The 13,249-nt window shown below is 44.3% G+C and overlaps 1 protein-coding gene across 1 annotated transcript in view; it reads left to right on the top strand.

Moving 5' to 3' along the window:
• The first annotated feature begins 1,552 nt into the window (after positions 1-1,552).
• The window catches only part of LOC139222824 (GRB2-associated-binding protein 1-like), a 14,725-nt gene continuing 3,028 nt past the window's right edge, over positions 1,553-13,249 (top strand). The window contains exons 1-9 of the mRNA XM_070854705.1: positions 1,553-1,627; positions 5,928-6,056; positions 6,628-6,793; positions 8,092-8,278; positions 8,952-9,601; positions 11,263-11,345; positions 11,436-11,545; positions 11,627-11,919; positions 12,105-12,176. Of these exons, the coding sequence (XP_070710806.1) occupies positions 1,553-1,627; positions 5,928-6,056; positions 6,628-6,793; positions 8,092-8,278; positions 8,952-9,601; positions 11,263-11,345; positions 11,436-11,545; positions 11,627-11,919; positions 12,105-12,176 (1,765 nt within the window). The remainder of the gene's footprint in view (positions 1,628-5,927; positions 6,057-6,627; positions 6,794-8,091; positions 8,279-8,951; positions 9,602-11,262; positions 11,346-11,435; positions 11,546-11,626; positions 11,920-12,104; positions 12,177-13,249) is intronic.

Genomic DNA, 13,249 nt, shown 5'->3' with positions numbered 1-13,249 from the left:
GAAACGATTCAGGAATTCAACATTAAGGATTCGAGAATCCCCACATGAGCAGAATCAGATGTTATATTAGGCAACAGTGGCAGGAAGAACTCCCCTTTAACAGGAAGAAACCTCGAACAGAACCAAAATAATAACAGCAACTATAGTACTGACAGTAGGAAGATGACTAATAAAGATCAATATGGTTACAGATTAAACATGACAATATATGAATGATAATAACACAACACTGTATTTTATGTCTGACCTTTATTTTCTGTTTGAGGAGTTGATAAATTGTTGGTAAACTACCTGTTATTAAACTTCTAGTATCTAAAAGTGCCACTAGAGGTCAGCAGTTATCTCTAAGTTTACCACAGGAGCCACTGCAGCCTGATAAAACAGTCGTGTTCGGCCTTTTGTGGCTCAAATGGATGCAGGATGCAGCATTTCTGAAGCTCGAGTGACTAAAAGTGACTGTTCTCCTTCTAATCTGTGTCTCATGAGTCCTTTAAGAGGAGGTGTTTAATGTCCTGTAGGAGCAGAAGCAGACGCTCAGCAGCTACAGCTTATAAGTAATTTAGACAGAAGCCAAGAAATGAGACACAGAAAACATTAAAATTGCATGTAAGAGATAATAAAAGCAGAAGCAGATTAATAGTTAACACTTAAGAGAAGATGCAGTTTAAGGTAATTTAAATGTATGCAAATAGATTAAGAGAAAGTAACGAAGCTCTATTACAGTTTTAGCAGACTTCAGGTGTTCAGGGAGCTAAAAGATGCTTCATCTTACTTGGTTTTGATTTGAGTCAGAAATATATTTAGGTTTTGTATCAGCAGGTAACAGGAGTTTAATAAATCCATCCTTTGGCACACAGGGAGCCTGCGAGGAGACTTAAGGGCCAGTTTGAAGAGTTTTATTTTATTTTAAGTGTTTTATTTTGAAGGCATCACATGTTTTTGTTTTCTCCAAATGTTTTCGGAAGAACAGATTGTCTTTTTCAGCATGAGAAAACTCTCTTTCTCACACACACACACACACACACACACAAATCCACAGGGGGAGTTTCCTGTTGAGCTGAGGAGGAGGAGGAGGAGGAGGAGGAAAAAGTGGGAGGAGAGGAGAGAAGGAATGTCCGAGCTGAGGCATTGTGTTTGGTTATTGTACGGCCCGAGAGAGAGAGAGAGAGAGAGAGAGAGAGAGAGAAGGGGGAGGAGGAAGAGGAGGAGGAGGAGGAGGGAAAAGTGAGTGTGCTGGGAAGTAGCAGCCTTTCAGAAGGAGGTGTGACTCGGCCGTGGACGGAGGAGCAGCTCCTGCATGTGTGGATGATCAGAGCTGAGGTTATTGATCAGAGGCCGATCAGCTGACTGGGACTCAAACTGATCTGCTGATTTAAAGATCGTTGGATTGTTTGGAGGATTTGCAGCTGAGCTGAAGTCTGATTGAAAAGCCTCACAGATTAACTGATCTGACAGCTGATTGGTTGAGTCTGACAGGCCGCTGGGAGGCCTGATTGATCCTGTCTGCCAGCTGATCGATTGATTGATTGGAGAGAGTGTCTGCTGCCTCGGGATGAGCGGAGCAGGGGAGGTGGTGTGTGAGGGCTGGCTGAGGAAATCTCCACCAGAGAAAAAGCTGCGGCGTTACGTGAGTACTAATGAACCTCAGAAGAAACTTTAAAAAACAAAAGTACCTGGATGTTAATGTTCAGGCCGAACAATCAATCAATCCTGATTAGCTCCTGGTTTCATCACAGTTTACTCACTGAGTCACTTCCAAGCTGCACAGTCATAGAAATAAACTGATAAAAGCTTCAGAGCTGCTGCCTGCAGACACACCGGGACTTTTTTTGGTTTAAATTAAAGCACAAACTGTATATTGGCCACTGAACTGATCCATGTATTGATCTAAAGATGCTCTCTATTCATTTATTTGGAGAACTACAGCAATAGTTATACTTTTAAGCAGTAACATAGATAACAGATGTGTATATTTACAATTCTATATATAGAATTAAAGAATATTTTCATCATTAATGACCTTTAACAAAGGAGCCGTGTATTAACACCAAGAGGACTATTTCTTCTGCACGCTTTTGTTTTCTAAATCACATCCACAGCTGATTTTTAGCTCTTAACCAATGAGGGAAACACCTGAAACAGCTGGGTCACAACATCTGAAGGTACTTTTTGCATCTTTCAAATCAGAAAGTTAGAGTTAATGGTCCCAGTCTGCACGAGGGGAAGAAGTGACGTAAAGGTTTAACTGTGCAGATAAAATAGATTCTTTTGAAATGAAATAGTGCATCAAAAAAAGTTGTAAGATACAAAAACAAAAATTACATTCAAATCAGCTCAGCAGCAGCAGCAGCAGCTCGGCTCGCCTTCCAGGAAAGACGCACACACACACACACACACACACACACACACACACACTGCACATACACTGCATATCTGGCATGCCTTGCCAGTGAGTTGAGTTAATCTCGTGTCTCCTCTCCGTTCTGTTATTGAAATCTTTCTTTCTTTCCTTCCACTGAAAACCTTTTGAGCTCTGTTTTGTTTTTCTGTGTAAATGTCTGTCTCCTTTCTCTTTCATTCATGTACTTTAACTTCCAGTTCTCTCTCTGTGTGTGTGTGTGTGTGTGTGTGTGTGTGTGTGTGTGTGTGTGTGTGTGTGTGTTTAGAGAGAAGTTCCCTTTTTTTTCACCACCGTCTGAAACAGCGACACACACTCTCCCTCCCTCCAAGAATGACAGCACACACACCGAAACAAAGAGTAGCTGGAAGCACTGAATAATAAAAACATGTCGATCGGCTTTAACTACGAGGACTTCATTACCCACAATCCCTGTTTGTGAGAAAAGGAACAACTGCAAAGACAATTCGCTCGTGTTGCACTTTGTTATTGAGTGACTCCTTAAAGGTGGGAGAAGAAGAAGAGCCCCTGTTGAGACTGTGTATACATTCAGCCATGATGGTATATACAGCCCAGTGTGTACACACACACACACTGCCTGGCAGCTGTGTGTGTACTGTCAACACACACACACACACACTCACACGGAGCTGCCTGTAATGGCTGCAGCAGGCCGAGGTTCATGTGTTCATGTGTTCATGTGTTCATGTGTTCTGGCCCAGAGTCTGCAGAGAATACCTCATCATACACTCCCTCTTCTGTGTGTGTGTGTGTGTGTGTGTGTGTTATGTAATAAACTAATCACTCTCAGCTGGTTGGAAGAGGGGGGGGGGGCTCCCTGGAGCTTTAGAAGATTTGGAAACACACACACACACCTAGGGTCAAGCACAGTTTAAGTTTAGCTGCATCAGGAAAGGTTTGAGGTCTGGAAACATCACAATACAGACGAACACTTGTAATACAAGCTGTCCAAACATCACACAGGCTGAGCACCAGCCACAGCGTTAGTGGAAGACAGCCGACCGGTGAATTAATACCAAACGAGCCGTTTCTTCTCTGTGGAAAACACCCACAGCTGATTTTTAGCTCTTTTGCTGTCAGAGGAGCAGCTGGTTCCAAACATTTGAAGATACGCTGCATCGTTTAAATCCGAACAACCAGGGGAGAAATGAAATGCAGACGGATAAATTATGACCCAAACATCCGTCACAGTTCACAGGCTTCATGGTTAAACTGTGACCTACCGTCTGTAGTCCTTTGTGTTTAAAGGATAACTTTAGTCTTTTTAAACCACGGCTCACTTTTTTTTTACATACTTTGAGTTTGAAACTACTAGGAAGTGCAAAAAGCTTTGGAATTGATCCAGTAGATCACATCAGCCGACAACTGAGAACAGGCTGTAATGGCTGAAATGTCATCCGAACACTGACAACCTGTTATTCTAATCATTTGGGGCAACTGCATCCAATCAAAGTGTGTTCATTAAAAGAGCTTGTTTGATCCACTGACAGGCTCAGAGTGTTATTCTAAGTGTGTGACAGCATCATGGAAAGGATCCCTACAGAGAAAGACCTGGAAGATCCTTCTGGTTTAACCACAAACAGCCGTTATATCGCTCTCTGCACACACACCAGACTACATTCACTAAAACAGGGATTTTACCTTGCACAGCACAGAAGTTGCTGGACTACTGCTGTGTTGTCGATTACTTTGTTTGTGTTATTGTGTGTTACGCACATGTAGTGTTGGATCCAAACGAATCCTTTAAAACACACAATAACACAAACAAGCTAACTGATCAAGACAGCGGTAAATCAGCAACTGCCATTTAAAATCCCTGTTTTAGTGAATGTAGTCTGGTGTGTGTGCTGTTTGTGGTTAAACCAAAAGGATCTTCCAGGTCTCTCTCTGTAGGGATCCTTTCCATGATGCTGTCACACAGGCAAACTTAAAGAGTAGTGAATGATCCCTTTAATTTTGATGCTTCTTAGTTTGCAATAACGTACAACAAACAACCACGGGGACTGCTATCAAATCAAAAGCGTTGTGAGTCAAAAGAGGGGGAATAGATCTGCAAATGGGGAAGTGAACAGCGGGAATTGTATTATTTAGGCACTTTGGTGTTAATTTTGGTCTGAGGGCAGGATGGAGGAAGTGTTTTTTTTTTTTTAGATCCATTGTGCCCTCTTCCTGTCGGGGTCAGAGGTCAGAGGAGGAAACGAAACAAAAGCAGAGGAGGTGAAATGAGAGAGAAGTCGGTGCAGAGGAGATAAAAGAGCGTGTTAAAGGAAAAAGGGGTTGTGTTATAGATAACACCACTGCAGAAAGACTAAAACTGGTGTTTCAACGTGTTGGATGTTATTTAACGCTCTCCTCCTTAAAATTAGCAACAATAAAAGCACAAACATTCAGTCAGACTTTCAAAATAAAGCTTGATGAGAAACACTTCAGGTGAACTTTGTGGTTGATTTGGATTTGGAGTCCTGTTCCTTTAATTAGAGGAACAACCCGCTGGTTTTATTTGGAGAAGACGACTGATCATCAAACAGATTTGGAAGTGGGGGGGGGCAGACAAGAAACAAACACAGTTACTGCCATCTCTCACCGGCATTTCCTGTTCAGCTACTTCCTCTTCCTGTCAGTGTTTGGAGAGAAAGGGGTGGTGGGGGGGGTAAATGTGCTCCACAGTATTTAATTGCTGTGTACTTTGATCATAAACACACACACACACACACACACACACACTCTCAGCCTATACACATGAACGTGTCAATGGTGTGTGTGTGTTTTAAAAATCCTCTGCTTCACACCTTTTAAATAATCATGATGTGTCTTTTGCACACACACACACACACACACACACACACGGTTGGTGAGTCATGCCTGAAATATGAAGTGTCATCTCGTGGATCGCTCGTGGGAGATGGACCCTACCCATAATGCTCAGCGCATGATGACAACAGAGAAGAGCCAAACATTTAGCGTTTAAATGACCTTGTAATCAATAATCGACTGTAAAACATTAATTTGACAAAAAAAAAGGCTTTAAGTTGTTAAATTAATTTCTTAAATTTCATCTGTAGATGCAGAGTAATGATGCACACTAGAGTCAGCAGGGGTCGTCCTCTGGGGAACATGAATATTTGCGCCAAATTGGATGAACATCTCAACGCGTGCTTTTGAAACATGATGGTCGGAGTTTGGACGTTTGGTGTCGCTGCAGAAAAGCTGACGGAGGGTTGGACGTGTAAAGGGTTCATCCTCTGGGGAGAAGCTTTTCCAAGTATTTACCACCAGAGGGTGAAAAGAGAAGATGTTCATTATGTCCTGAGGGTGTTGCTAGAGGAGGCTTCATCAAGATTACTAATAAGGGATCATCCTCTTGGGACCATGAATATTACTGTAATAGTATGTTGATTTTAGGCCAATGCCTGTATTGTAGGGTGTAATTATAATTAATCAAGTTTTGCTTTAACTTATCATGATCAATATTGATTGATTGTTAAGAAGTGTGTGTCGCCCTCTGCAGGCGTGGAAGAGGCGCTGGTTCGTGCTGCGGAGCGGCCGGCTGAGCGGGGAGCCCGACGTCCTGCAGTACTACAAGAACCAGCATTCACGGCGGCCCATCAGGACCATCAACCTGAACCAGTGCGAACAGGTGAGCAGCCCCAGGAGGGCGTGACGCTGGGAAGTCAACGGAAGTCCAGCCGCTAAAAAGCAAAAATATAAATGTTGTTTATTGCACGGCTTTGTTAAACCCTCGATCCTGATTGGTCAGTCGGGCTCTGCTACTGTTGCCATGTGTAACAGACGGTTGCTATGGATGCAGGTCTGATAGGGGAACCAATAAATATCTTTTAATGATTATTTTATATCAAATTATTGATTTCCTCAGAACAAAAGAAGTGTCACAAGCAGGATAATGTCATTTTTAAATGTCATCTTAAAACTTTTCTCTTTGTGAACACTGGTTTTACTTCCTGTGTGCTTTTATCCTTTGGTTTTATTCTCATTTTAATCATCTTGTCTGGTTTTATTTTTGGTTTGTAAAGCACTTTTTTATTATTATTATCACTGCAAATGATAACGCAGCACAGATCACCGTCCTCATCTCTTTAATAGTGGAGTAAAGCTCCAGGAAGAAACCCTTTGAAACACTTTGTGCAGGTTTAGAAAAAGGAAAATGTTTGACGCCTCTCTCTCCTGCTTGCATCACCTTCCCTCTTCAGGTGGACGCCGGCCTGTCGTTCACAAAGAAGGAGCTGGAGAGCAGCTTCGTCTTCGACCTGAGGACGGAGGAGAGGACCTGGTACCTGGTGGCCGAGTCCGAAGAGGACATGAACCGCTGGGTGTCCTCCATCTGCCTGCTCTGCGGCTTCAACCCCACCGACGACGGTAAGGCCGGAATATTCTCCTCACACCTCTCTCTGCATCTGAAATAAGTCGATGTGTGTGGGCTGAGTGGCTGAGTCAGTGTGAAAACCGGTGGGAGGAGAGAAATGAGAGGACATGCGGAGAGAAAGTCGGACAAAGCTTGTGTGTTATCATGTGAATGTGATTATGTAGAACAGCCTTTTGTCTTGTTTTTATAAAGGTGGCTTAATACAAACAGTGATTCATTCTGTATGACACAACAAAACACTCTTTTCTCAGTTCATTGTTCATTTAATTGATTATTTCTAATCTACTTTGACCTAACAGATGTTTATTTATTGTATGAGGTTGACTGAATATTCATATTTACAGTAAATCTCACCTGAACACACGACAGGCTGCTATCTACTATCCTTCATGATGAATACATGAGTCGTTTCCTTATTTTTTTATCAAAGGAGAAAATGAAAATTAAGCGAAAAATGGAAAAACGTCATAGTTTAAGGGCTTCACATTGCATTGCTAACCCTAAACCTAACCTCAATGGCCACTTTATTAGGTACACCTGGAGAATTTAATCCATAAAGTCTACGTTACAAATGATTTTCATTAAAGCTGAGGTAGGCAGTTTATATCCCATAATACCCTCTCATCAGGCTGCAGATCAGCTGACAGTAAACTGGCCTTGTGCTGCTCCTCTGGGCTGTTTTCAGGTTTTTAGTAAATCTACCCGGTAACAGGAGGCTTTGGCCAATCACAGGTCCCCTCAGAGAGAGAGAGAGCGTTCCTATTGGCTGAAAGTCTGATTCAGTGGAGGAAAAGTTTCTGTTCCAACAAGTGTTTTCACTGCAGAACAAAGAAAGACGGACTCATCAGACAATAAAGACAATAAAGGCAGTAAAACAGGAGTCAGAGTCCACCAACAGTCTCTGTCATGGAGGGAACGTTATTATGAGAACATCCACATGGTGGTGATTCACCAGGAGAGCAGGAGATGGGCGGCCATGTTGGATGGTGCTAATAGTTTAGCCTCCTGCTAACTGTCACGTTAGACAAAGTGTTCGTGTAACGTCCTGTAACACCGTCAGAATCGAAATGTGTCTAAATGTGGTGGTTTGTTAGCTTGTGCACTTTACCAGGAGAGCAGGCGATGGGCGGCCATGTTGGATGGTGCTAATGGCTCCGAAACATATTACAGTGCAAAGCAATGGAGTCCAACGCAACCACTGACTACAACCTCAGTCCTAAACTCAAGTCATTTAGCACCTGTGTGGAAGAAATTCACTCTAAAACCCACAATCTTCTTTCCCCTGCTGTAGTTCCTGAGCGACCTCCAGTCTCTGGCTCGTCCTCCACGACAGCGACGCCGCCGACCGGCGGCACCGTCACAGCGTTGGCAGGGTCAGTGCCGCCCCCCTATGATCCAGTGAGCGTGAGAAACCTGGAGCCGTACGGCAACGCTGAGGAAGATTATCTGTGGCTGTCGCACTGCCAGAGTCACATCAGGTAAAAACAACAGCAGCCAAATACAGGAAACAACACCTCATTTTGGGATGTGAAAATCACTCATAACTATAGAAACACTTCAAAAATCCCCTTGTTTGGTTGTTTTTGGTGTTTTTTTAAGATTTATTTTTGTTTCAATGATGCTGTAAACAGGTAATATTGAAAACATCTTTACTTTAGTTCAATCCAACCTGACATGGATGGTTTGTCGTGCTGAAGTCTTGAGGAGATGAAGTGCGTTTTATTTCCTGTGATGCTCATCAGAGAAACAGTCTGTGAGTCATGTGAAAATGCATAAATTTGACCTTCCCACTCTGAAGAAAACCAGCTGCAGCTAAAACAACCAGCCACAGGTTCAGACGTGTAGAGGCTGAGGACGAGGATTAGAGGTTTATCTGAGCCTGGATCACACCCACGCTTTTCTGAAAGGGTTGACTTTCATGGGACAGTTAATCAGAACAACACAATAAAACCTACTTTCCTCCTCAGCTGGGGAGATTTCTATCTGTGCACATGGTTTCGGCTGTGATTTGCTGAGGTGTGGAGCTTCGCCTGCCGCTCACGTGGAGCTCTTTGACTTAGAAACTGAATTGAAAACTTCAAAAACTTATTTTCCTAAAAATCAAGTCTCTGCTGATTCAGCGCTCTTATTTTGGTGTCTTTCTGTGTCCAGGCCTCCTGCGGGTTCCTCCATCTCTCTTGAAACAGACTACAACGACAACCACTACCCTCCTCCATCCACCACCTCCTCCTCTTCTTCCTCCTCCTCCTCTCCATCCCTCCTCGCCAACGGCCTCCCACTTGCATCATCCTCCTCTTCCTATGGCGTTAGGGCAATCCATTGGGCGGCCCCCGCCATGACGGGCCCTTTCAGCCAATCGCTGGACGCCAGCACGACCTCTGACCTCCAGAAACGACCCCGACCTCGCTGCCACCCCTCTCCTCACCCCAGGAAGCACTCCCTGGACTTCCACCTGCGGCCCGTGGCGATACCCCTCGGTGATGACACGCACGCCGCCATGCATCCAAACACACACTCATACACCACCAGTGGTTACCAGATCCCCCGCCCGGCATCCACCTCGCAACCACGACCCCCTCACCGCCCGTCCTCTACCCCCAGCGTGGACTCCCTGACCCAGGCGGAGCTCAACGCCTCCACCCCGACTCCTCCTCCACGCCCTCCCAAGCCTCCCTCCATCGCGGCCCAGGCGGAGAGCTCGGCTGTGGGCACGGGGCTCGCCACGCTCCCCCGGTCCACCTCGGAGGGCGGAGGCCTGCCGAGGAGCAACACCGTCACAGTGCCGGGACGCACACAGACGGGTGAGAAGAGATCACTCAGTTTAGTTAAACGCCTTGTTTTAAAGGAGTAGTTCAACATTTTGGGGAATTCTGACAGGTCACGTAAATCAGTAGGATTATAATTAAATCAATGCAAACAAATACTTTATTTACTTTATTGCAGAGTGCTTTTGCTGACACATCATATTGTTGTTCATACAGTCAACACTCAAAATAAATATTTTATGCTGAGGGAAAATATGTATTGATATTAATAATGAAAATAATACTAATAATAGTTTTCTTATTGTTATTATCATTATTATTATTATTATCATGTTCAGTGCACATGTACATGCACATCTCTACATACCTACACTTGCACAAAGGGAAAAAATTACTCTAAAATAGGTTTTAACCAGTTCCTCCTGTAGGTATTTGTCTGTTTCTAATGTGAGATCATCATTTTTTCATGATAAAAGTTAAAAATTAATTGCCAGAAAGTTCTTGCTTGGTTTCCCCTGCAGCTTCTCCAGTCGTGTGGCGTTACAGCGAACTGTTAAATCCCTGAAAGGGGCTGATTGGTGGCTATTAGCTGTCAGAGAGTTTTAACGCTGGTACCTCAGAGGGGATCAGAGAGCTCTGCCGTTATAAAGCAGCCTCATTGTGCAGAGCAGGCAGCGCTGATGGATTATATCCTCACAGCTGAAACAACCTGAGCCTGTTTGCGCGATAATGTGATTGGCAATAGTTTCATTAATACGGCGTGAACTTTGCCCCACAACAGCACAAAGACATTTTTTCAGCCGGCTCTCTGTTTCCAAATCTGCAGTGTTGGAAAACAGCCCCTGTTCTATCATGGCGGCGGCTTAGGAGCAAATTCAGGACAACAGTCACTTCTGTCCATCTGGATTCAGATCTGGTCAAACTCTGTTTCCATAAAACGTTTTAGAGTCTTTAAGCTCCACGAAAGTTCTGCCAATAAGTTACACTTCATTTTTAAACTGTAATCGTGGTCAATACACGGCACAAGCAAGTCCCTTCTCCATGTAGAATTATATCGATAGTTTGATAGAAGAGTTGAGAAGATCAACTAAGGTCAACAAACTGGTCGGCAGACAGTTAGCTTAGTTTAGCTTAGCTTAGCATAAAGAATGAAAGCCCAATGAAACAGTCTCTCTCTCTCTCTCTCTCGAGGTAATCACCATTTCAGAAACGTAGAAGAAGTAAATTATTAAGTTTATACTCGTACATACTTTTTACTTCTGTGGTGTTTTTCTTAGTTTTCCTGCATCAACGTTACATTAGATGCTAGCTAGCTACAAAACTGTTAGCCTCTGTGGCCTTTTTGCATCCATGTTGCCTAGCAACATTGCCTAGCAACATCATCTAGCAGAATTGCCTGGCAACATTACCTAGCAGCAAAACTTAGCAACATTACCTAGCAACATCATCTAGCAGCATTGCCTAGCAACATTGCCTAGCAGCATTACCTAGCAACGGCGTTCTCACAGTCAAACCATTTGGACTTCCAGGAGCTCACAAGTTCCATTTTAAGGCAGAGAAGAAGCCGACGTGAGATTGGTATCGATGTTCTCGTCAAACTCTCAGCTAGTTTGCACAAAATTCCCCCGAAACGTTGAGGTGTCATCCTGTTACAGAGCTTCAGGTGGTTTATTTATCAGTCTGTCTCTGTCTTTCAGGTTCTGAGTCTTCTTACATCCCTCGGTCTCTGTCGGACAGAGCGAGCATGTTTGAGTTCAGTGACAGCTTCAACAGCTACTTTGTGAGTTAAAACTCTCAATAACTGTAACAGAATATCTGTTCTGTCCCTTAATTCACTCTTCGTCTCTGTGTTTTGTCGTCAATCTCTCAGTTTAATAAAGGCATGGTGCCTCTGGGGAGCGTTTGCTCTGAGGATGATGATGTGGATGAAAACTATGTTCCCATGAGCGCCGCCACCACTGAGCCTCCTGTCGCTCCGAGGTCAGTCAGCAGCACCCAGCGGCCAGCGGATCCATCAGCTCCACACACAGCAGCTTCTAACTCCTTCTTCTCTCCTTCCAGGGTGCCTCCACCTCTTCCCTCTGACCCCTCACTCCTCCAGGACGCCAACTACGTCCCCATGACCCCACTCACCCCTTCCCTTCCCGTTCATCCCACCCCTGCCGCCGCCGACCTGGCCTCCCTGGGCAGACAAGTCCCGCCACCCGCCCACATGGGTTTCCGTAACTCCCCTCTGACTCCCGTCGCTCCCCTCACCCCTCCGCTCCGGAGGAACACCATAAACACTGTCGGTGGGCTGGAGGTGGAGGCCATGCCCCCGCCGATCCACCGCAACCTGAAACCACAGCGCAGAGGTGAGGGGGAGGCAGGATCCATAATATTAAATAACATTTATATTATTTCTTAATGGCAGAAGTATTTCAAACCACTTTACAGCCTGATAAATGTTATTCTGGGTTAAAAACCCAGATGTAATGTTATCAGAGAGCATCCCCACTGATTTAGGTGCAGCCTGGTTGATGCTCTCATGTCCCTGCAGGAGCTTCTGCCAGTCAGCCTGCAGACCGAGCGGACGGCCAGACAGCCGGAGAGCCGGCGCACAAATCCAGAGGTAGGAAAGAAAAAACCCACCAGAACAAAAAAGCACATTCGTGGACCTGCAGTCTCAAACATTACACGGTGTGGGATAGAGAGAATGTGCACATGATGCTCCACCCCTGTGAGGCATCCCAGGAATTACAGTTATGTGATTCAAGCCCGTTGCCAACAGTGAGCAGATGCAAGATGTGAAGGTGGGAGTGGAGGAAATGCAAGGAATTAGAGTTTGTGTCCGGTCAGACTTTTAATTAATGCTCTTTTTTATTACCCATCAGATAAATAAAGCTCAGTATTTAGGCTATAAGTATGAAGTTGCATAAATTAGATATACTATTAAATCATAAATACTATCTTCGTTATGTACTTTCTCTCTCCGTGCACCTCCACCTCTGCGTCTAACTCTGTTTGTCACTTCTCGTCTCCCTTCGGCCTCCTTTAGTTTTAATTATTTACCTGCTTCCTCTTTGCTCAACAAGGCTGCAGCGCAAGGTCACGACAGCCACGCACCCGAACGCACCGCCGCATATAGAGAGCCGCAGCTTATAGAAACGGTAGCATGAAACATTGATGAGGGTTCACGGTAAAGGAGCTCAAAACACTCAACTCTTCATCGGAGATTTACTCTCCTGTGCAGAGGTTCTTGTTTTCAAACATAAAGAGCCTCACTGGATTTAAATCTTTATCGAGTTCTTTTTGACTGTGGCACTGTTTAGTGTTTAGATTTGTTAAACCTGGGTCCTATTATTTGGTATTTTGGTACAGTGGGTCCACTAAAAGAGCTTGTTTGATCCACTGACAGGCTCAGAGTGTTATTCTAAGTGTGTGACAGCATCATGGAAAGGATCCCTACAGAGAGAGACCTGGAAGATCCACACACACCAGACTCCATTCACTAAAACACTAATTTTAGACTGGAGCTGCTGGTCTACCTCTGTCTCAGTCATTTAGCTTGTTTGTGTTATTGTGTTACTTTGGTGTTTTAAAGGTTCAGTTTGGATCCAAAATAATATTTATGTAACACACAATAACACAAACAGACTAACTGATCATGGCAGCAGTAGACCAGAAACCCCAGTGTAAAATTAC

Source organism: Pempheris klunzingeri, chromosome 23 (genome assembly GCF_042242105.1).
Source record: "Pempheris klunzingeri isolate RE-2024b chromosome 23, fPemKlu1.hap1, whole genome shotgun sequence".
Taxonomy (NCBI): Eukaryota; Metazoa; Chordata; class Actinopteri; order Acropomatiformes; family Pempheridae; genus Pempheris; species Pempheris klunzingeri.
The sequence above is the reverse complement of the archived record's forward strand: the minus strand, read 5'-3'. Positions and strand labels throughout refer to the sequence as shown.